The following is a 23,112-nucleotide window of genomic DNA, read 5'->3' as shown; positions in this document are numbered from 1 at the left end:
ATGGCTAGGTTGCTGGCATTATAATTCGAAAAACCAAATGCCTGGCATCGCCGAGGTCTTTAATCAGATTGTCTGATGGAAGTAATGAGAGAGTGATTTTTGAGCTCCGAGTCCTTTTGCGCTGTTATTACAGATGGTCGTTCATTAAATCAAATTGTGAAGCTTGTTGGTATTGAGAAGTTTATGCACTGTTTCTGTTCCAGGCTTTTTGTAGGAATTGCCTCATTGTAATTGGCTTCACCTCTGGGAACCGAGTATTGAGACGATCACCCGGCAATTGAAAGACATTGTTGACTGTGAGTCTGCTCACCAACGCAGTGACCTCTTTGAGCTCGTCCGATGAGTATTCTATTCCATCTGGCTGGGGAGGGACGGTGACATCACCAGCCTTGATTTGCTCCAGACTATCGTATGTTACCTTGAATTTCTTGCCTGTTTCGGAAATCATTATTAGGTTACGGGTGTATCTAAAATAAGGATGTGCGATTCGCTTACCGGTGAATTCTTCCGCCATGCCGAGAACCTGGTTGTAGGTAACTTCATCTCCAACGATTACAGTGAATTCAGGCCATTCATCAAGGTCCAGCGCTTTGACCAGGTAAGTAGCCATGTCGTACGTATATGTCATACAGATCATGTTGTTCCCATCTCCCGGGATAGCAGCCGCGCCGCTGGATATGTCAATACCAAAGGTGAAGGGCTGCAGGTGAGTTTGGACATGTGGCATTCCCCAATAGTCCATAAAGAAACCAGGGATTACCCTGGTATATTGTAATCCACTAGCCTTGAGACGATCTGCCGCATCAAGCCAGTATTGAATGCTAGGGTCAATCGGGAGTAAGCTGGAACGTTAAATATCAGCATGAAATGGTACACAGCTGAAGCTGGCTGGCCTACTCGGTAGTTTGGACGAATGAGTATTCACTGGGGATGAATCTTTTCGTCGATGCTGACTTCTCTGCAGCTTCGATCAAGTTCAACTGAGATTGACTCGTCTCATCAGAAACAAGACCAATGGCGGATATGATGGTATGGATGTTGTGTCGCTCAAGCACACGTGCCATTGAGGGAATATCCTCGTAGTTGATCTGCACATTTTGAACATTCTGCGAAGAAAGGTCCTATTTTACGTGAGAAGAAGGTTAGTTACTTTCTCAAGTGGAAAATGTCTCATTTAACATACACTGCGAGATAAAACGACAATGTCAAATTTAGAGTCGAGCAATTTTTCAACGATAGTTTTGCCCACTCCACCGGTTCCACCAGCCACAGCAATGACCGTCATGATTGAGAAGTGTTTGATGGTCGAAATAGTCGAAATAGTCGAATAGTCGAAATAGTTGGAAGTTGCCACGGAAGAGGTCCCCGCGATAACCCCACCAAGCAGGTTTTCACGCATTTACTGCATCTACATCTACTGTAGAGTCTAAAACGTATAATTAACTGTTTATGTATTTAGAATTCCTAATCTATATACTGCCAAACCCCAATCACATCGCTCTGAAAAGCACACATCGGGGATTCGGGATCCAGATATCGGCGACTTCAGGGCTTCCCCCGGAGCCCGCGCGGTCACGGCTATGACTAATATCGGAGGGAAAGAATATAAAAGCCAAATATTCCGACGTTTCCACTTCAGCAATCTTCCCTCTAAAACCAATATACAAATCCTATATCATCATGTGTATGAAGGCTACCTGCTCGACCTGCAGTAAGTTTTCACTATCTCTCTGTCCAAAACAGCAGCTGATAATTATTACAGACAAGGTCACCTGGTGGGGCTGTGGAAGCCATATCCCTTCGGTGATGGACTCAATTCCCGAAGGCGATTGGTGTGCCTGCACACCTCAAGTTGAGAAGGATGGGAAGAAGTACCCTCCCAAGGCGGCGAAGGCCGGCTGACTACAAGGCTGTGTGATTTGTTAGTTTGAGGAAGTGAGTGTCGCATGTTTTTGAAAAAGCGTTGCAAGGGACTTGTTATCAGGAAAGGTTGGTGGATTGAAATTCGGGAGGGGGATATGGAGCGGTGGCGTTAATAGAGTTTTAGGAATGAGTGCGAGATACTATATGTCAATTGGAGCAGATATATAACAGTGTAAAAGACAAAATCAGAAACAAGATTCAAATATGTTTAATATAAAATGCAAGGATTGAGAACCACCCAGAATCTAACTATCAAGAGAGCAAGTAATAAGCAAGCAGGTCAATTACAGATACCAAAACGACACTTAAAGAACCCCTCCCTTTCCACCTTTTCTTCTACCTTTCTTCACTGGTGTATTCGATGGTACCTTCGCTGGTAGTGGTATTGGGGGTGGCTGCACTGGTGCCGGTCTTATGCCTTATTCTGTTCTAGTAGGAAACGGGCTGGGTCTCCACCTCCCGGAGCTGCAGGAGCGGTAGACACAAATGGCGGTCCCGCTGGCACAAAGCCGTCTGGGAGGGCTGGCAGCTGCCTGAGCTCCTTGTTATTACAAACATAGAGAAGTCCCTGTCCATCTGGGCATGTTGCAGTGTAGAGCGCAAACCGCAGGAAAGGTCCGGAAAGAATTATTCCAAAGTGGTCGCCCGTCCTAGATTGGATGACACAGGCCTGTATTTTCATCCAATGGCACAAAGACTGATTGTTGACGTCAACCAGCCGGACATCAATCTCCACAACCTTGGGACAAGTCGTGGAGCCAGGGATGTCCATGAGATTATAGCCATGAACTAGAACGGGAATACCGAGCGATTCCAACTGGTCGATATAGCATCGAGGTATCGCCATGATATCAGCACCAGTATCATGGCACACCCGTAGGGTGAGGCCATTAGCGCCAGGACGTTGACTATCGGCCGATATATTCACCGGAAACTATGCAAAAGGCAAGAGACGAAAGCCAGGAAGAAATAATATGCTGAGAGATCGATATAGATACTATACCTCAATTAAGTGAAGACTGGTAAATGGTGCAAATGAGTGAAACGCTGCTAGACTGGCATCACCTGGTGGCTGAAGCTATATATTCCATCTCAAGTCAGAAACCAAGCATAGTATTTGCATTCAGTGGTGCTCAACCTACACCTTCCATCCACCACGCTTAAGTGGTATCGTATTCCCCAGCCAGTTTCTTATGAAGATCCGCGTCGGACTTCTGGGGGTATTGAGCTGCACGCCCTTCGACCAGTAGCTGACCCATCCCCTCGACCATCCCAATTTACCTTCCCTGTAAGCTTTGATGATAGCCTTGACATTAGGAACCTGATTATCAGGGTCCCCGTTGGTGCTGAGATACTTCTCGATGTTCTTCAAATGCTCCAAGCGCCGAACAATGTCCCAGATGAGTCCGGCAGGTTCAGAATGGACCATTTCATCGCGAGCAGCCCTTCTTCTCTCGTATTGTGACAGTCTGAACTTGAAAAAGTTGGGCAAGATTCCATCGCTGATCCTCTCTATAAATCTCTGGACTTGACTATCGATGTCGTTGACATCGAGATCTAGCTCGTCGGCATTCCAGCCCCCCGGGACAAGAGCTGGATCGGTGATAGGCCGGTCCCCATCGTGTTTCCATCGCTGTTGTCTCCGGGGACGTGAATACCCCTCATCCTGGCCATCTTGAGCCATCAAGCTGTAGTCAACATAGTCGTGGGCCCCTGGAGCGAGCGGCAAATCGCTTTCAAATCCATCTGACGAGAAATCAGAGGGAAAAAGAGAGCTCTCCGTTCTACCGTTGGCCGGTTTGTGTTTCTTGGTAGATCCCCGGGGGTCTACAGGGGGCTGACTGTGAGTACGCACGCTTCGTGCTACGGCTAGAAGGCATCTTGAAGAAAAGGTAGATGAATTTTGCGGCGCGGCAGGAGAGGGCCAGGCAACTTGAGATGAAGAAGCATTGAGATGGATATATAGATGAAGATATTTGTAGTGAACATCCTGGAGAACTGAACCAGACTGGTACAAAGAACCACGATGAATTGAAATGACCTATGGAGTAGTGATCTCTGGAATTTTGGTGTAGATAGGAACGAATCGATCGATGGAGCCATTTCCAAAAAAAGCTATTTTGGATTTCCAAAAGCTCATCTATTAGACGACAAAGAAGCCTAGGGAGTAATTCTAGAATCTCGTGCGTGCAGCTCATCAATAGAAATTACTCGACGATGAAATGTGTTCTCTCTAGAATCCAGCCCTTGGGGTAGCTTCGACGTTCTTTATCTCATCTCAATGTACCCGCAAGTCCCATCCAAGATGGAAGGCTCGGAGCAAAGAAGATGTCAGAGGATCGGGCGTCTTTCCAAAGCATACCAGGGCAATAAGCAAGCGCAATATGACCAGGGTTGCCATTACAGTCTGGTATAGAGTAACCCTTTTGAGCTTCTCGCTCGCCAACTCCAGAGATGTGGAAGACTTGCGCACTCTCTTCGATCTGTGGTGCTTTGACCAGCCATTGATACTTTTAGGAAGGATAATATCAACAGTCCGTGCAATGGCTCAAGCAAAGTGGAATAGATCAAGCTTGCTTGTTAAAGGCTTACAAGTACTGAGCCAATGGTAACGAATGCGGAATTCGGGAGTGTCCATTGGTTACAACAGAGTGTATCACTTCTTTGCCTCGACCCAAAGCATCATTTGAGATGGGATTGGTGTGAAAGAAGCAGTGACAAAGAAGCTGGAAACCGGGTTTCATGTCAGTTACAAGTCCATTTGTACGTTCGAAGGCACGACACATGAGGCTGGCCAACGAGCTTCGGTAGAGTACTTTGTAATGCCGACGGAAAAGAAAGAAGATGGGTCCCAAGATGGAAAGCGTGGCCAATAGTTTCTTTCATATTGGAGGGACACCGAGTGAATGGATTTGGGGTTCTGACTATGCCCCTCGGGGTGTGAACTTGCCTCGTCTCCAAGATTCTCAACAAGGCGTAAAGCATCGCTGCCTGAGGGATCAGTCCACATCTCCAATGTGCCCTCATGAAGTGGACTTTGGGGAAAGACTAAAATGACTGCTATCAAGCATGTACCAAATACTTCTTACAGCATACGACATTTTACAAACACCTCGCACACGAGAACCAAAAACTAATCCATAAGCCGTCAATTTCTAACCAGTATGCACCTTGATTCTTTCTCGATCGTTTCCATACGTGAATATCATGTAGATTAATCACAAAAAAAGCGCAGAAACGGGGCAATTTTTCCGACCTAAAAAACAAGGAACGGTCGTACTAACACGAAGGGGATGACAGGAGTAAAAAAGAAACCGTGAAGAAAGGGGGAAAATAAAAGAGAAAGAACATGCCATTACATCAGAATCTAAGCCTTGATCGCTGCACCCAATGCACCACCACCGAACTGCTGGCCACCAGGTCGGCGATCGCCCTGGGGAATGCGGGCACCGCCACGACCACCGCCACGACCGCGACCACCGCGGCCGCCACGGGCACCGGGACCGTGTTCACGCTGGAAGGCGTTGGCCATACCCTGAGTGCGCTGCTCGAGGGTCTTTTCGTTGGACTCGAGAAGGTTGGTAGACTTGTCGGCCAGGGTGACAATCTGGGACTGGAGACGGGAGAGCTCGACACCCTTGCGGAAGATGATGGCGTCGTTGACCTGGTCGAGAGCGGCGGCGAGCTCTTCGTGCGAGATCATGCGGGAGATGATGGAGACAATCTTCTTAGGCTCGAGTTCGAACATGGTGGCCAAAGAAGAGATGGAGAGGCTGTCGTAGTAGGGGGCGTAGGTGAAGAGGTAGGTGCGCAGACCCTCCTCTTGGGTCTGGCGAGACAGCATGGCCTTGATCAACTCGGGCTGGGGCATGAGGTCCCAGATCTTGATCGCGGCGAATGTAGAGGCGGAGAGCTTCCAGTCACCAGCGGCAAGAGCCTTGGCTCCAGCAATAACACCGTCACGGGTGTTCTCGGGGGGACCGGTGAAGACCTGGCGCTCATTGTAGTCCAACATGCGGCGGAAAGTCTTGGAGATCATGCGGCGGCGCAGCTCGGGGGTGGAGGAGGTCTGAGCCATCAGAGGCACCTCAAGCAAAGCACTGCTGGTGAGGTAAACGCACTCAAGCAACTCGAGGTTGATGTGCATGTGGAAGGGCAGCTGGCGCTGGCGTTCCAGACGCTCCTGCTCGGGCGAGACAGTGGAGTAACGTTGCATGATGATACCCTGGGCAAGAAGCTCCTTTTGGCGGCCACTGCCGCAGATCTCGCCAAGGGTGTTCTGGGCCTCGTAGATGAGGCCAGCACGGAAGGCACAGAGACCGATCTGAACAAGGGTGCGGTTGAAGAGGATCTGGGTGCTGACGTCGAAAGTGGCGATGTTTTCAGTCAGATGAGACATGAGCATCAAGTCACGAGACTTGTAGTATTGGTCGTGCAGAGCAAGGAAGTAAATTTGGCAGAGCATGGCGCGAGCGCGGGGAATGCCATCGCTGTGTTCGAACAGGTAGTTGCAGATAGAGGCCACGAGGCTCTGGATATCCCCAGACTTGTAGGTAGCAGTGACTGCTGACTCGATATTTGTGGGAACTGCCTTGTCCTTGGTCTGCTCGACAATGGCAATGACATTCGCGGGCTTGAAGTAGATGTGTTCCAACCGTCTGATAACCAGTCTGTTCATGCTGTCCTGGCCATTCTTATCGGCACCCTTGAGGCTCTCAACGTAGAGCTGCGAGCGAACGAGGGAGGAGTAAAGTGCCTGCTCATCTGTCAGGCGTTCAATGTACTCTGAGGTGTGGGGGTCAATCTCGCGGAGACCCTTTGTGAGGCTGTCGTCGAGGTGCTCCACAAGGGATACGACGGATCCGGGGATGAAGAAGATCTCGCCCTCAGCAACAGTAGGTTGCTTCTCGTCGTCCTCCCACTCGTCGGCGACTTCGCTGACAAGGAATTGGCGGTTCTCTTCCAACACGGAAAGGAGAGCAGAGTATTCCTCGTTGGCGGCCTGCCATTGCTCACTTGACATGTAGGTGGCGGTGGATGTGGCAGTAAGATCGAAGCGGGTGGAGATCAGGGTCATGTAGGTGCGGATACGTTGGTAAGGAGTAGTGGCAACCTCGAGGAGCTTCTGCATGGTGCGGATCTGGTCGGCACGGTCGGTGTTCTTCTTTCCGCGGGACTCAACAATGACACGGAGGTGCTTGAGGATGCTTTCGGGGGTGTACTGGAGGGTCTTGCCACCACGTCCGACAGTAGCGAATCCATCATCCTCACCAGCAGCAGCAGCGGCGGCAGCAAAGTTCTCGATCTTCTCGACCCTGGTGGGCTTGGGGGCAGGGGCAGGGGCGGGGGCAGCCTCAACCTGATCCGCCATGAAGGCATCCTTATCGGCGCGGTACTTCTCGACCAGGGTGGCGTATTCCTTGTTGTTCTTCTTAATCTTCTGCTTGACTGCGTTGAAGCCCTTGCTGTTGCTAGCGTTCATCTTCTTGTTCGAGGCCTTCTGCTTGGAAGCGGTCTCGTTGGTGAAGTCTTCGAGTTCGGCAACGGCCTGGATGTAGACCTTGGGGGTGGGGCCGGTAACCTTCAGCATCTGGCGGTTCAGGTTGTCGAACTCTGTGTGGGAATCATGTCAGTTTATGCCGTTCCTCGGGCCTTCCAATTCTGCTGGCTCTCTGGTCCTCCCAGGAAGCGAGCGAACTCACCAGTGGCAATAACAGCCCAGTCGTTGATCTTCTCGGCGTTATCAATCAGGCGAATGGTGCTCTCGAGGCCCTCGAGACGCTTGTCCTTAGCGGACTTCACGACTGTAACCTTCTCCTCCTCCTCACTCTCCTCACTTTCGGAGTCATCGTGCAAGAACTTGGAGGCACCGGTGCGACCCTCGTCGCCCTCCTCGTCGCTATCGGTGCTGGAGCCGGAGTCGGAGTCATCAACGTCAGAATCTTCCTCGCTGCCGGAGCCGGAGCGGTAGACCTCCTCCTCCTCATCAGACGAGCTGTCGCTGTCGCTGCCGCTGCCGTAAAAGAAACGCGACGCCATGGTTGCGGATTGCGGTTTCGTTAAAAGGAAATGGCGATCCTAAAGCTGAAAAATCAGGTCGTCGGCGATACAAAGTTGAAGTTCCCGCAGTTGAGAGCCACACACGAAATTTAAGCGAGGGGCTGACTAAACCTAATTAGGCATAGCGCATAACAAAGAAATAGTGATGGCCTTTTTTATACTTCTGTTATTGCTTTGACTTGCTTCGACTATTTGCTGAATTTGAATTTAGTACGGAGATATCTGAAAAAGAAGTTTGACTTACTCAAGCAGCTTTGGAATCGCGAAATTTCCTCTCATCTACTCTATATTGGTTACTGGGAAGAACGCCTGACCGATCAGGCACAGGCCGGCACAGAAATCTCTATGAAATGAAACCTTTGAAGCTGCACTCATCAACTCATCACTATTGTTCCATTCATCATTCGACTATTAACTCTACTATTTACTGCATACCGAAAACAAAACGAGGAGCCCCCTGGAAGAAATGCCATGCCATGATATACGACCGAAAAACTTACCTCGACGAAAAGAAAGAAAACCGAATTGAGCAACATCCCCACGATCCGAATTAATTGAAACAGTTACGAGATAAAAAAAAAAGAAATGGATGAGATCGTTCTTTCATGCTCCATCCAGGCTATGCTGAGAGAGAAAATTCACGAAAAAAAAGCAGACAGATATACCGAAGCACTGCCTACAGAGATTGCAGAAACATAATTGGGATCGTAACACAGCAAGAAACGTAATGAAACGCAATGAAATAGTGATGATGATGATGATGATGATGCGGGGAGTGATATCTCGTGGCGAAGGATTTGGCCACTGATGGGCACAGCTCACGGTAAGTAAGCGTGCAGATCGATCTAGCGCTAGGTAGCAATGCAGATCGTATATCAGCGGTCCGAGACCATTGTCGACCACGTTGACCCATTGAAGGGCTCTTTTTTCTTGACTCATACCTACAAGAGCCGGTCATATAAGAACAGGTTGGCTGGCAAGGAATGGGTCAGCAGAGCAAGGCTTACAAACATAGTGCCTGGGGGTCATTGACACCCGTGGGCAAAATATATCAGTGTGCCTGCTCCCGAGTCGTAGGGAATGATGGGCACAGGAAATGCCCCGTTGCCCCGATGTCCTAGTGCCACTGGTTCTGCTGGCCCATGTATCCTTCGCTGAGCACACCGTCTTCGAGAGTGCGAATGAAATCCCGGTTGCGTTGGTTCCCATTTGCATTGCCCGCCCGGCTCCCACGACGCCGTTGACTGGCGTTAGCATCAACGTACCCGTCAGGAGGAGGTGGATAATACGCGGGGCTGGGCTGCAATCGAATCGGTGCGTTCGGATCCAGGTGGCTAGCGACTCGTTGGATGGTAGTCGGGATTCCTCCGTTGGGATCCATGGTAGAGGCTCGTTGACGGCCCGCTCGCGTAGTCGCCTGCGCGTAGAGACTTTGAGGGGGTACCTGGTTGCCTGGCATCATTCCCATTTGGTGACCGTAGCCAGGTGGCTGCTGGGTAGGGTATGGAGGAGGCGGTGCACCTTGTTGGTACATGCCATTGTACATGGGCGGGGCTTGAGGCGGGGGCTGAGGTGGAGTATGGAATTGGTTCATCTGCACGGCATAGGCATTTTGCGCATGCGCCGCCTGAGCTGCTCTTTGTTTGCTAGCGGCTTCGGCCTGCTGCTGTTGTTGAACCCCCGGAGCCGGCTTATTAGCCGTCGAATACTTAAGATTCATTGGTGGCATGAATGGCCCCGTAAACTTCTGCTGGGTGATAAAGGGGTGCAGCTTGGCTTGTTGAGGTGACCATCTCTCGAGAGGATTGATTGACAGGAGTCCGCGCACAAAGTCGATGAAAGCAATGCGATTGTTCAGTTCTGCAATGGTTAGTCAAGTCTCAAAGTGAATGTAAAAAAGAAAGCCTACCTCGATCAACCTCTGCTTGTTTCATATTCTTCCGAGGCATTGGGTAACTTCGGATAATTTCCTCCAGTGTTGAGGCCGAGAAATATTTCTTGCTCGGTTGTTCCTTCGTGTTATGTTCTCGGGAATACTGCTCCAGGCTCTTGAGGCGGTACGTCTTTCTTCCAAACTCGTCCTGTGTCTTTTCAAAAAACTCTCCCGACTGCTTGCCCATCTCCAGCATCCATGTTGGCGGGATACCTAGCATCTCGACGATCCGACAAACTTGATTGTACTCCGAAGAGCCGGGGAAGAGAGGTAGGCCCAGGAAGAGTTCCACCACGATACACCCAAGAGACCACATGTCAATGGCAGATGAGTACCTAAGAGCACAAATTAACAAGGAACAAAACAGATGAGGCTAAAGTACGTACGGCAAACCCAATAGGACTTCTGGAGATCGGTAAAATCGTGATTGAATGTAGGTGTATACGGTCTGGCGTTCATCGCATGCAGAGCCGAAGTCGATGACCTTGATAATTGGGCTCTCGAGGCTGTGGATAGTTAGATACTGACTCTGAAAGCTGACCGGCGATACTCACTTTTTCAGGAGAATATTCTCTGGCTTCAGATCACAGTGAATCAGATGCGCTTTGTTCAACAAGCTCAAGGCATTGAGCAATTGCTGGGCAAACACCCGGACAAGGGTAGTGCTCAATCCACGGAATTGATTTTGTTTGATCAGCTCATAGAGATTGACACTGAGCAATTCAAATGCGAGACACAAATGCTGACGGTGGATGAATGTGTCCTTGAGACGAAGCAGATGGTGGTCGTCGTTCTTGTCATATTTGCTGTTGAGCTGCGGGGAATCAGCGGGGGTTCAAATGAGACTGGTTGGGGATATATGCGATACCAGATCCAACACAGAAACCTCCATCATACTCTGGTTGAAGTAGGCAGTCTTGTTCTTAATGACTTTGACAGCCACCACTTCTCCCGTTTTCAAGTTTTGGCATTTCACGACTTGCCCGAAGGTACCTTGACCTAGAACATCGAGAATGAGGTATCGATTTCTAGATCGGAAGGAGAAATGATTGTTAGCCCGGGGGTCGGCTATCCAGGGGAAATTGGGGGCATACTTGTGACCGGCTTCCTCACTTCCAAGGATATCGTTGACGTAAAGGATATAATCACTATCCTCGTTGTCATACCCGTCATTCTTGACTCCTTTGCTGGGTTTGGTCAATACTCGTCGCGGATTTCTCGAAGACTCATAGTTGAAGCCAGGGTTGCATATCCGGTACGTAGCCGGGAGGTGGGTTGTCAACGATTGAAGCGGCTGAACCAGTTAGTCAAAGCCAGGGTGAGGTTGGCTGAGCACTCACGCTGATGAATCCACCCTCTGGATTCGCGCGCCTATATGCAGGTTGTACATTCATGCGCGGCTTCAGTTCCTGCACAGACTGGATCTTTTGGAACTTGGGAACAGGGCCGCGACCGGGCACTAAAGGGGCCTGAGATGGCAGCGAGCCAGATCGCGGAGATCGCGACCCTGGACCAAAGCCTGGACTCATGTGTGAAGATGCGGATGGTGGGTAGTACTGGTCTGGGCTGAGGTCGCCAGATTGAAGGGGAGGAAGTCTAGGGGCCCGGTTGGCTGTCGACATGTTAGTAAACGGGGCATGGCAGAACAAATAATTGAGATCAAACTCACATGGCGGCGATTGATATCCTTGTGGTGGTGATGCATATTCTGGTTTCGCAGGGGACCGGCGGGAAGCACTTTGGGGAGCGGATGGGAATCCATAGGTGCCTTGGGACTTCCCAGGACTGGTGGGATAGGACATCGGCGGCGAAAGAACGTGCCCCGGAGAGTATCTGCGGGCAGCCGATGATTCCTCTGCTTGATTCAAGAATTGTGACGAGGCGCGATTGTGGTTTGGCCTCGAGGGGTACTTCGCCCGGTTGTACGGGTCAGCGTCCTCCATGGTAGTATCCGCGTCGGTGACATAATCCCGAGTACGTGGCGTGGCGGTGGGGGAGGAAGCCATGGAGACAGTTTTGGAATTTGAGCCGGTCGAAGGGGCTTTGGATGTCGTGCCGGGAGTCTGGAATGTCTCGTACGTGTATCCGACGGGCGGCTGTGACTGTGGTGGCTGACCGTATTTCGAGGCTAGTTGCTGGGGATGAGATGCCAACACAGTATTGAACTGCGCAGGGTGGCCCATCAAAGGATCTTGGTAAGGCTGCCACCCAGGATCCATTTTGGGTAAACCCTCTTTTGGGGTCAACAAATAGATTCGAGGTCCGTGTTCGTCTCTAGCACTGCGATCAGGGTCCGTGGGATGCCAGCGGGGACGGCACTCGTATTGCGACCGCAGCTTCGAGGCGTGTCTTGACGGAATTCGAGGGGTAGAGGATGGAAAGTAGGGAATTGGCGTTAAAATGAGGTCGTGCTATGCTTCATCATCTGAGGAATTGTTGGAGAAGACAAGTTTTGAAGAGGAGAGGAGGGGGGCGGTCGCAATTTGGTTGCGACGCAGTAGACGTAGGCGGCTGGGGGGGTTTAGCCAAGTCAATAGACTTGTCTTGGGACCCGGTAAAAACGGCAAATCAAAGACAAAGCTGGCATCAACAGAGACTATGTTAAACAATAACTTGGTTCATCGAAACATAGATAGTTTTGGTATATAGCCAGAGATCAAGAAGAGGAGGGGAAAGATGAGTTTCAAGTGGAGGTGAAGGGGTTGGCCAAAGTGAATCTACACGGTGCTACCATTTATCATTTTCTGTTCTTTATATACCTAATTACAGGGGCCATATAATACACACAGATAGTTATGATCCTGATGCTAAAGTCTCGATATTTGAGATTCGTACTGGATTGTGGTCTCCTTGGCGACCTGACTCTTCTCACATGATCGACACATTGCATGCCCAACTGTCGGAGTGCCTTTTCTTTTTTTTTTTTTAATAATAACTGGGCTGAACATATTTACTACATATATACTTTGTAGAATGGACTAAATGAGCTACGGAGTATCTTATTGATGGTATTTTATATACTGTTGCTGCGACGTCATCGATTCCATATAGTTTAGGCTGGGAGTCCAAAACTTGGGAGATGATCATTTCGTTGAAATCATGACATGGTGTTCTGAGGAGATATATAATCAAGAAAAAGCAATTCCATTCATTTCAACCATCACATCGGCTCGCCGCTCTTTGCGCCGTGCCAAGTGAGCAGATCTATATCTACTCTTAGGCATCCCTGGATGGCCAATGCTTGGATATTCCAACCTTGGAAGGTTGATATTGCGGATTATGTGAGAAATGTCACAGTTTATAAGGAATTCAATGAAAGATGTGGTAGAAAACATGTCTATACCAATCTCAATGTGAAAACGTGTGACCAGTTGGTCCTTCTGTCTCTTCCTTCACACCTAGTTCAAAATCCGATCTATTTAGCTTCAGATCTCCTTGAGATGTTTGCGCAGTATTCCGCCTCTGTTTTTTTTTTTATACATCCAATTTTATCCAAGACAATCTCTCATGCTTATGTCCTAAGATCGAATGTATTTTTCATGGCTTGGGGTCCCATTTCCATCCTTTGATATTCCGGATCTCTGTTCAATTGCACTAAGATAACTGCAGTCAGTTCTTACTTTCCTTTCCTATCACCGGATATGAACCATTTTCGAAGGCGAGTGTTAACCAACTAAGCTTTTATTCAACGTTAAAACCTGAACTCCATTCAGCAGTTCGGTGTAGATATGGATTTCTTAAATCATCCTAACAGTTTAGAGGTCCTATGTTGTGCTTGCGCTGAGTATTCACCACAACGTGTATTACTATATACAACCCCAACTTTCGCTGCGTGTCAAATCTACACAACAGATATCCTGGAATGAATTTATCTTGAATTTATTAGCCAAGCGCTGGATTCCAGCTAAACCATGTTCATTCTTATGACGGTCGTTCAAATTTCCACATGTGATGTCGCTCTATAGGTTCTGTTCAGCCAGAGCTCAAAAATAAAATTTCTAAAATCTCTTACTGAGACGATTGAAGAAAGATACGTAGGGGGGTCTATCACTCCGACGTGAACATTCACACCTGTTCTCAAATGGCCCTTCAATTGTGAAATTCATTGCCACATTATCATATCCACTGCCCTGGAATGCTACAGCACAGAGACAGTGAAAGAGCCAAACCCCATGACTGTTATTGTGTACCTGTAAAGAGGTGGCATTCGATCGATCCTTAGTAACCTCGTGCAACTCCAGCCTGCCAATGAAACAGAATGGCGTATCTGTGGCCTCACACCGTGTATATAGATTTCAAGTTGTACTCCGTAGCGAGTCCAGACCCAAGGTTGGGCCCGGTGGGAATGAAAATTACCTAAGCTTTGAATGAGTCATTCATTCACGTGAGCGGTGTCATAGGCGGTGGCTGATTGTGCCATTGGCTTTGATGGAGATTCTAGATTAGGTGCTATCCATCTAGACTTATTGCTGCATGTGCTACTGTCCTATTGTATTTGCTCTTTGAGCAATCACCATGTTCCAGCTTGCCCTAGACAAAGGCCTTTAGTCTCTCACTTCTCCTCACTTAATACAATTTTTATTTGGACAACTTTCACAATGTCTACGAACGAGGAGGCGAGTCGCCTGCGGGACCTCCAAGCAGACGTTCGCGACCAGGATGATCTCGAAAGAGACATCACTCGTCAGGTACGACGAAGTTCTCAATTGAATACCACTTTGAGCTCACATTTTTCTTTTTTTTCCAGGCCGATAAAGCTCTGGCAGATAAAGCAGAAGAGAATGACATCAAGCGACTTGAGAAAGCCCTTCTGGATCGGGAGTAAGAGTGCATGCCCTGGCATTTGATAACATTTTTAACTTAGTCCGCAGACGGGTTGATTCGCAGGTCCGCCAAGCGCAGCAGCGCCTGACACAGGCCGTTGGAGCCGCTACTCGCACTCGGGTCGAGAATGAGCTGAAAAGACTGCAGGCGCGCAAGGCCGATCTAGGGAAAGACTTGAAGGACATACAACAACGTATTGATGATAGGCGTGAGTCGCAAGGTAATTCGGCGGTGGCGCACGGGTCAGGGCGACAGCCGAATGAGTCCCGCCGCGACTATCTCCTGCGAACCGGAAAGATCACCCCGTTCGCATTGATGCAACAAGAGGGCTCCAGAGACGGACCACTTGCCAATCTTCACGATGCACTCGTCGATACCGAGGACCAGCAGAATGAGGAGGAAGAGCGCGAGCAAGCTAAACATCAGCCAGCCGCATCCCACCGGGACCTTGCACGCCCGGACTTTGACTTTGACGAGGGCATTGAAATCAAGAACAAGCGGAGGAAGGTGAATCGTCGTAGCTCCCCGGGAGCGGATTCTTCGGCAAGTTATGTTGCCTCGGAGGCTGACGCTACATCTGAGGATGAAGAGTTCATGCCTGATACTCTTCCTGAGGCCAAGCCGAGTCGCAAGCGCAAGCAAGGAAAAGTGACCACTGAGCTTGAAGATCTGAGTGGGGTTGATGATGGAAATGAGACGGTATACCAGTCTCGCGTCCAGGAATGGATTAGTCGGCGAAGCTCTGCTCGACAGCACGCTGGCAGTCATTCTGTCGAAGCTGGCCTGCATGAAGACGAGGAGTGGCTCCAACCACATCCCACTGAACCAGCCATGGAGCTTGAAAATGGACTGCGGGTCCCTGGAGACATCAGCCGCTTCCTATTTCCTTACCAGAAAACTGGAGTGCAGTGGCTTTGGGAGTTGCACCAACAAACTGTTGGTGGAATTATCGGAGATGAGATGGGGCTGGGTAAAACCATCCAGGCGATTTCTTATCTTGCAGCATTGCATCATAGCAAGAAGCTCACCAAACCTGCTATCATTGTTTGCCCTGCAACTCTTATGAAACAATGGGTCAATGAGTTTCACCGCTGGTGGCCACCCTTCCGTGTTTCCATCCTACACTCATCAGGCAGTGGGATGATAAATATTGGCAAGGAAAGCAGTAGGGAAAATGCTCTTTCATCAGAAATGATGGGCAGCCACAGCTCCTGCCACCTATCTGCTGGCCAGAAAGCGGCCAAAAAGATCATCAAGCGTGTCACTGAGGAGGGACATGTCCTCGTGACTACATACTCGGGTCTGCAGTCTTATGCAGATGCTCTCGTTGATGTTGAGTGGGGCTGCGCTATCCTTGACGAAGGTCATAAAATCCGCAATCCAGATGCCGGTATTACCTTCAGCTGCAAGGAACTCCGTACTCCACACCGCATCATTCTTTCGGGAACCCCAATGCAGAACAGTCTGGTGGATCTTTGGTCCCTATTTGATTTTGTATTTCCAATGCGGCTGGGGAATCTCGTAACATTCAAAAATCAGTTTGAGATCCCCATCCGTCAGGGTGGGTATGCATCTGCATCAAACCTTCAAGTGCAGACTGCTGCAAAATGTGCAGAAACTCTCAAAGATGCCATCAGTCCTTATCTGCTTCAGCGGTTCAAGGCCGATGTAACATCTGATCTGCCGATGAAAAGCGAGCAGGTCATTTTCTGCAAATTGACCCAACTTCAGCGAACCATTTACAAGAGGTTCCTTGGCTCAGATGACATGAAGTCCATCGTACGGGGGAAAAGAAACTCTTTGTTTGGCATTGACATCCTGCGGAAAATCAGCAACCATCCAGACTTGGCAGACCACACATTGCGCTCAAGCGAGGCGGACTACGGTGATGCCGAGCGGTCTGGCAAGATGAAGGTTCTGAAGGGGTTGCTTGAGGTTTGGAGAGATACTGGCCACAAGACCCTGCTTTTTACCCAGGGCCGTCTGATGCTAGACATCATTGAGAAATTCCTGGGGGTGCTGGGTGGATTCAATTACCGCCGAATGGACGGGACTACTCCGATCAAGGAGCGCCAGAATATGGTTGACAATTTCAACAATGACCCCGACATCCACGTTTTCTTACTCACCACCCGTGTCGGCGGGATCGGAGTGAATCTGACAGGTGCTGACCGTGTCATTATCTTCGATCCTGACTGGAACCCATCGACTGACTTGCAGGCGCGAGAGCGTGCATGGCGTCTGGGCCAAAAGCGTGATGTTACTATCTTCCGCTTGATGACCAAAGGCACCATCGAAGAGAAGATCTATCATCGGCAGATCTTTAAGCAATTCTTGACCAACAAAATCACCCGTGATCCTCATCAACGAGAAGGTTTCCAGCTGAGTGATCTTTATGATCTGTTCACTCTGACGGATGAAAATGACGACGAGTTGGAGACGACCAAACTCTTCAAAAACGCTGAAGTCACATATCAGGAAGAAGGTAAAGATGCCCATGGCAGCAAGAGTAATCCTGCGCCACCTCCTAAGGCGGAAGACGACATCAACGACATCCATGGTATCGCCAAGGTCGAAGACTTCCAAAACACCGCCGAAGAGGAAAAGAATGCCAAAACCTCCGAAGACCGCATTATGCACGGCATCTTCGCTCGTTCTGGCGTCCACTCTGCAGTCCAGCACGACCAGATTGTAAATGGCAAACGGGTCCTACGCGCAGACCCTAAGATGATCGAAGCTGAAGCTCGCCGGGTCGCCAACGAAGCCGCCGAAGAGCTCCGCAAAGCTGAAGAAACCGCCCGGGCACTCCCCATTGGACTACCCACCTGGACAGGCCGTTTTGGGATGGGCGGCCGCGACGATCCACGAGCTGGTGGTAGCTCAGCGCGCCCTTCTGGGGCAGGACCCTCATCCTCGGACCTGTTGGCTAGGCTCAACCCTGCTGCTGCCGCAGCTGCTGGACAAACAGACAGTGGCTCCGATAGTCCATCAGCACGTATGCCGCGCGGCAAAGATTTCATGCCCTTGATCCGTGATTACCTTGCCTCTCAGCGTGGGCCCACTCTGTCGCAGTCCATTGTACACCATTTCAACCATTACTGCTCTAATCCGCAGCGTGTTGCTGAGTTTCAGGAGTCGTTAAAGAAGGTCGCGACACTTCAGCATGGTCGTGATCGTCGGGGTAGGTGGACTCTGAAGCCTGAATTTGCCCGGAATGCCAATAATCGGGGCCGATGAGGGGAGCTTGTAAAGAAGCAGGTGGACTAAGGGCATTCCCGACGAGGCAGAAATTGAACAGGCTATCTTTCTTCCTACCTCGGGGATGTTCATGTACGATAGTGAGTTTCACGAGATCATGAATGACAATGGCAATGCCAATACCCTCTATGCGATTGCACAGTCAGAACCACGAAATAAATGCATAAGTACATTGTATTACATACTCCATAACTTGTAGATGATATCCACTAGCCACATGCGTTTATATACAGTGTCCACGATGTGTGCCAAGTATGAAAGAACATGCCTATATTTCGGTACCTCATATGCCCCGTAACTTATCAAAGAAAGGGGCCGGAGATTTTAATAAATTCCACCAATCCTCAACTTCAATGTTTTCAGTGGGCCATGTTCTATTTCTGGCGGGATAGTGTATCAATGATGCAAAAAATTATAGAAGCGAGGATACACCGACCCAAATAGGCAAGAGATTTTCGTTTGTACAAAGTAGAGTCGCAACAACCCGATATTCATAAACAAGTCAGACAGGATTCAGGGGAAAGGCTCCACGGGATCTTGGCGTTCGTTGTTTGTCGACTTCTTTTTCTTTGGTGGCAAAGGGGTTTTGATATGATCCTTCAGGTTTTTTTTTTCTTTTTGGTAATCTCATTTATGAAACGAAACTCATCTTATATCATTGTGAAACCCAATCCTAGGGGTAAGATTATGTCATTGATGTCACGAATCCTTGCCTTAGGTGCTTCAATTAATGGATAGAAGGCGTACCAGTGGGTATGATCTACACTCGATCACAATAATGACTGGCTCGGATGTTATAGCTAGTCAGTCACCCACTTAGTGACTTCCAGGATGTCGATTGTAATCACCATCCGGTGGGTTAGTCCTTTCGTTTACCCCATACACATTCTGATACGGCAGTATGGATCAAGTGAGATCCTGGAGGCCTAAGGCCACCAGTACCTTGCATGCCGCAAAGAAAAACAAAGGAAAGAAGAATAATAGCGACATTGCTACAGTACAAAGTCGAAAAGTTGAACCAAAAAAGTTGAGTAACAATCAGCTGACAGTTCTAGCGATGCTTCACCGACAACGACTTCTATTTTGATCTCAAGGATACCTAGGGAGGACCCGGATCAGCGTTGGACACTTGAATCAGGCCTCTACTCCACCGTGGAAACATGTGTTCATCGACTCCCATGGATATTGAAAAGCATATAAATGCGTCACTTCCCCGTCAAAATCCTACCCCTCTCTTGGAAATCATATAGCAATCGAAACTCTTCAACCTACCCTTTAGCTTGAATTCCTCCTCAACCCAACTTCTTCACCCACCACCCAAAATGAAGTTCTTCGCCACCGTCGCTCTCCTAGCCACCGCTGTGGCCGCCGCCCCATCCCAGAGGCTCTTCAACCTGAAGACCTCCGGCGCCAGCAACAGCTCCCACAACGACCTGTTCCTCTCCGTCGGCCATGGCCTGATCAGCGATCCACTCAACAGCGAAGCCATCTTCTCTGGTGCCCCGGCCAGCCGCGCCGCCGCCTTCTCCTTCGTCAACGGCACCATTGTCTTGGATACTGAGACTAAGGCCCCCTGGGTTCTGGACCTGATCAACGTAAAAGGTAAGATAAGCCCTAGCCTGCTATTGGATCTGACTGTTTCCCAAACCCGGAATACTAACGACATTGGTACTATATAGGCGTCCGCAAGGAGCGTGCCCAGATTAGTGTCAACCCTACTCGCGGTTCCAAGGGCTTCTCTGTCGACCGCCACGGCGTCCAGGGACCCAGTGAGACCTGGGACGGATGGTTGTGTAAGTTCTTACTAACCCCCTTTTCCAAGGCTACATGATCGTGGCGAGTACAAATGGCTGACTCCTTTTTTCTAGGGTGCCCCGCCGACGAGGAGGCTGGCCAGTTGTTCCCCAACTTGCACTTCCTCAGCAAGACTGTCCAGGAGCCTGCTCTCCCCGCTGGATGTGACAAGATCCAGCTCAATGCTGTTCCCAAGAGCTCTGCTTAGAGGGGTTTTTTGGTTTTTGGATTTTATCTCGTAGCGAACATCAGATTGTGAGACGTGCTTTCTAGTTTCTGTGTTCTCTTCGAAATTCGGAGCTTCTACTAGACTTTCATTCCAGCATATTTCAGCGTACAAGTCAGGCTTAATTGATAATACCTTGATTGTTCTACCGGTTACTATTTTTTTTTAAAGATCATGGATGTCCTATGAAATGCTCTGATATAAACTTCTTCTCACAGCATACGAATCCTCATCGGCGCCACATCCAGTCTATTCTTTTGCATCCTATAAACAATGAAAGAGAATACAATAGTTCTCCACATCCCTCAATATTCTCCGTTCCATGCCTAAATTCCCAACAGTCTGCTGGTGCCCATGACTTATGGTTAGATTGCCACCCCCACGTTTGGGGATCTTCTTGGGCGGAACCAAGAAATGCCCAACCTTGGGTACCAGCAGCTGGGTGGCAATAGGAGTTCATGTAATTCGACTTAAGTGGTTGTTATTGTATGTGTGACGGTTTATGCCATGGCTGCAATCACACATTTGTTCCTGTAGTTACGTTCCGGTACTCCATAGTAGAGCTAGCAGAAATATGCCCCTGAGTATTAAGGGCGATACATAGTCTTTCTGTGGTTTTGTTGTGTATCTATACTATGTCATGGTTTACGGGCGGCCACTCATCATACTAATCTGGAGTTTGAAGTCTTGGGATGATGGCGGAATATTGGCAAAATTCAGGGATAAGTGATAAATTGATGATTTAGGGCAAATAGTATTATCCCTAGGGTTTTATTTGAGGTATATGGTATATTGTCCTCATGAAACTGAAGTATATATTGCATGGACCCCCGGGTTTTAGTTTGATGTGATGTATATCACTTGATATAGAGATCGCTGATATAATTCAAGGATCTTTGTACTCATTGAGAGGTAGATATATACCGAAAGCAACCTTTGGCTCTGTTACATACGTTCAGAGCCTAAACCTTTGCGTCGCCCAGTCTGAAGCATGAACTTGAACTTCATACACCGAGTTATGATAGTCAATAAATCATCTGATAGTCAAAAAGGCGTGAAATAGTGGTCAGCCACTATAAATAGCCGATGTCTCACAAATCTGATAGCCACTACCTATTTGGGCTTAGCCCCGCAATACAGCTCAAACATCGCATCTTCTCTTTCTTTCTGGTTTTTTTCCCCCTCTCTCTAATTATCTGGGAAGACACTCGTTTACTGTTCGTCTTTGAAGCTATTTACAATCGTTTCTCCGGATCAAAAATCTACATTCCCGAGATCTACGTGTTTTGGCGCCTAGATTGGTTAGGGAGATTAATAACATCTGCACTCCACGTCCTTGTGATCGTCCTTCCGTAGCAACCGAAATTGCTTGGTACGGACACCGAATCGATAAGCCTGTTTTGACAAAGGAGGCCTTTTTTATTTTGACAAGTCACACCTGATTGTGCAAGGGGCGTGATCAGTCTAGCCCACCTTTCAGCCCAAGGAGTAACACCTCGGTCGCCTGATTTTTGAAACTCCCGATAATCTCTCCAAACTTCGACATGCGGTGTTTTATTTTGACCGTGCTCTGCACCATCCTGTTGCTGGGGACGATATCATCGGCTTGGCCATGGCGGCCCTATGGAGCACTTCTGGGTGCCTCCTTGGATAAGCGAGCAGGTAAATCAGGACTCTTATCATACTGTTGTACTCGATACTGACTTGAGATTCAGACACCACAGATGCAACAACCGCTCAAACCTCTGAATCTACCACGGAAGCCTCCACAGCCCCCAAGACTTCTACCGGAACCACCACCGGAACAAACACCGATACCAACACCGACACCAACACCGACACCAAAACAGGCACTGCAACCGATTCCGGGACGACCGGCACAGCAACTGGCACGAAGACGGGAAAAAGCAAGACTACCGCCACATCCTCAATCTCCATTGACCCTGCTGCCGCTGCTGGCGGTGTGTCCATGATCACCCCCGTTTCCTCGTCCACGACCTACTACAAGATCGGCGAGGACGTGACATTTGTGTGGAACTACACCTCCCTGTCGGTCACGCCATCTGCAGTCAACGTCGTGGCTTCATGCAGTCTCAACTCGATGACATACACGCTCAGCTCCAACATGAGCGTGAAGCAAACCGGAAGCGTTGTGTGGGATACCGGAAAGTACCAGAAGTCGGCTACCATTCCGTTGCTTACCGCATCGTATACTCTGATCGTCTACGATGCTAGCAAGGACATCGACGACACCGCGAGCGCAGGATACTTGAGCTCGCAGAACGGTGGTTACGTCTTCGGGATGTACACCCCCCAGCCTTACACCCCACTTAATCGTGAGCATTTAAACCAACCATCCTTTCTCAAATTGACTGCTAACCTTTGTCCAGAATTCAAGTGTGCCACCTGCAGTGGCGCCCTGTCCGAAACCAGTCGCCTGGCCATCAAATTTACCGTCGGCATGGCCGTGATCACCTTCGCTTCGTTCACCTGGTTTGCGGGCAGCGCTGGCGTTCTCACCACGTGAAAAGCACTCACTCGGTGGACTCGCATTGACTTATCATGAACATATTTTTTCCATTTTGGGGCGTTGCATTGTTGAAGCGATCTGGATTCACGATAATAGCAAGAAAGCGGCGTTGCGCGATACTTTTTATTTATATTTGTATACTTTTTGCATTTTATCCTTTGTCTTATCTGTTGATTTTATAATAATAAGCGGTCATGGTCAATTGCTGATTCCATTTTTTTCTTGTATTTTCGGCTTTTGCATACAAAATAAAACCCTCCTCGATCTCAAGTTTAGATTTTTCCCATCGCAGTTTCAATGACGGGGTTCTCATCGAGGCCTCACTAACCCTCTCTTCTTTTCAGCTCGCTCTCACGACGGCGGCGACCCTCGAGGTAGATGAGGTTGACCTTCTGCGCTCCCATGATCCAGTCATATTCAAGGTGACTGTTATCTGCTGAACGGCCGATTTGATCGGGCGCGAAGGAGTTTGCAAGGCCGGCCGCGTGATAGTCGGCAGCTCCTTGCAACAGCTTCTTATTCTGGCTGGTCATAATATCGGTATTAAATGGCTGATCCAAAGTC

General features: G+C 49.0%; 9 protein-coding genes across 9 annotated transcripts; 4 read left to right on the top strand and 5 right to left on the bottom strand.

Annotated features, from left to right (window-relative positions):
* Positions 1-181: 181 nt before the first annotated feature.
* N7537_002770 (uncharacterized protein) lies at positions 182-1,285 on the bottom strand (the record flags this gene model as incomplete). The annotated part of the gene is made up of 4 exons (XM_056893828.1): positions 182-432; positions 496-842; positions 898-1,121; positions 1,184-1,285. 4 exons carry the CDS (start codon positions 1,283-1,285, stop codon positions 182-184), a joined length of 924 nt encoding a protein of 307 aa, XP_056758823.1.
* Positions 1,286-1,609: 324 nt separating this feature from the next.
* Positions 1,610-1,960, top strand: N7537_002769 (uncharacterized protein). Its single transcript, XM_056893827.1, has 2 exons — positions 1,610-1,711; positions 1,763-1,960. The coding sequence occupies exons 1-2, from the start codon at positions 1,681-1,683 to the stop codon at positions 1,900-1,902; spliced, it is 171 nt and encodes a 56-aa protein (XP_056758822.1). The 5' UTR covers positions 1,610-1,680; the 3' UTR covers positions 1,903-1,960.
* A 375-nt stretch (positions 1,961-2,335) lies between these two features.
* On the bottom strand, positions 2,336-3,803 carry N7537_002768 (uncharacterized protein; the record flags this gene model as incomplete). Its single annotated transcript, XM_056893826.1, has 3 exons — positions 2,336-2,831; positions 3,066-3,669; positions 3,779-3,803. 3 exons carry the CDS (start codon positions 3,801-3,803, stop codon positions 2,336-2,338), a joined length of 1,125 nt encoding a protein of 374 aa, XP_056758821.1.
* Positions 3,804-5,290: 1,487 nt separating this feature from the next.
* Positions 5,291-7,962, bottom strand: nip1 (translation initiation factor eIF3 core subunit c; the record flags this gene model as incomplete). The annotated part of the gene is made up of 2 exons (XM_056893825.1): positions 5,291-7,536; positions 7,626-7,962. The coding sequence occupies 2 exons, from the start codon at positions 7,960-7,962 to the stop codon at positions 5,291-5,293; spliced, it is 2,583 nt and encodes an 860-aa protein (XP_056758820.1).
* Positions 7,963-9,100: 1,138 nt separating this feature from the next.
* On the bottom strand, positions 9,101-12,135 carry N7537_002766 (putative protein kinase Yak1; the record flags this gene model as incomplete). Its single annotated transcript, XM_056893824.1, has 8 exons — positions 9,101-9,843; positions 9,893-10,251; positions 10,303-10,422; positions 10,471-10,730; positions 10,785-10,944; positions 11,011-11,210; positions 11,257-11,528; positions 11,586-12,135. The coding sequence occupies 8 exons, from the start codon at positions 12,133-12,135 to the stop codon at positions 9,101-9,103; spliced, it is 2,664 nt and encodes an 887-aa protein (XP_056758819.1).
* Positions 12,136-14,514: 2,379 nt separating this feature from the next.
* N7537_002765 (DNA-dependent ATPase RAD26) lies at positions 14,515-17,977 on the top strand (the record flags this gene model as incomplete). The annotated part of the gene is made up of 3 exons (XM_056893823.1): positions 14,515-14,604; positions 14,664-14,737; positions 14,788-17,977. 3 exons carry the CDS (start codon positions 14,515-14,517, stop codon positions 17,975-17,977), a joined length of 3,354 nt encoding a protein of 1,117 aa, XP_056758818.1.
* A 1,343-nt stretch (positions 17,978-19,320) lies between these two features.
* Positions 19,321-20,000, top strand: N7537_002764 (uncharacterized protein; the record flags this gene model as incomplete). Its single annotated transcript, XM_056893822.1, has 3 exons — positions 19,321-19,600; positions 19,678-19,791; positions 19,867-20,000. 3 exons carry the CDS (start codon positions 19,321-19,323, stop codon positions 19,998-20,000), a joined length of 528 nt encoding a protein of 175 aa, XP_056758817.1.
* A 1,562-nt stretch (positions 20,001-21,562) lies between these two features.
* N7537_002763 (uncharacterized protein) lies at positions 21,563-22,704 on the top strand (the record flags this gene model as incomplete). The annotated part of the gene is made up of 3 exons (XM_056893821.1): positions 21,563-21,680; positions 21,734-22,354; positions 22,409-22,704. 3 exons carry the CDS (start codon positions 21,563-21,565, stop codon positions 22,543-22,545), a joined length of 876 nt encoding a protein of 291 aa, XP_056758816.1. The 3' UTR covers positions 22,546-22,704.
* Positions 22,705-22,871: 167 nt separating this feature from the next.
* On the bottom strand, positions 22,872-23,081 carry N7537_002762 (uncharacterized protein; the record flags this gene model as incomplete). The annotated part of the gene is made up of 1 exon (XM_056893820.1): positions 22,872-23,081. One exon carries the CDS (start codon positions 23,079-23,081, stop codon positions 22,872-22,874), a length of 210 nt encoding a protein of 69 aa, XP_056758815.1.
* Positions 23,082-23,112: the final 31 nt, after the last annotated feature.

The sequence above is a fragment of the Penicillium hordei genome, assembly GCF_028827395.1.
Source record: "Penicillium hordei strain IBT 12815 chromosome Unknown utg000001l_segment0_segment0, whole genome shotgun sequence".
NCBI classification, from domain to species: Eukaryota; Fungi; Ascomycota; class Eurotiomycetes; order Eurotiales; family Aspergillaceae; genus Penicillium; species Penicillium hordei.
Note: the sequence above shows the minus strand (reverse complement) of the source record. Positions and strands in the feature narration are given on the sequence as shown.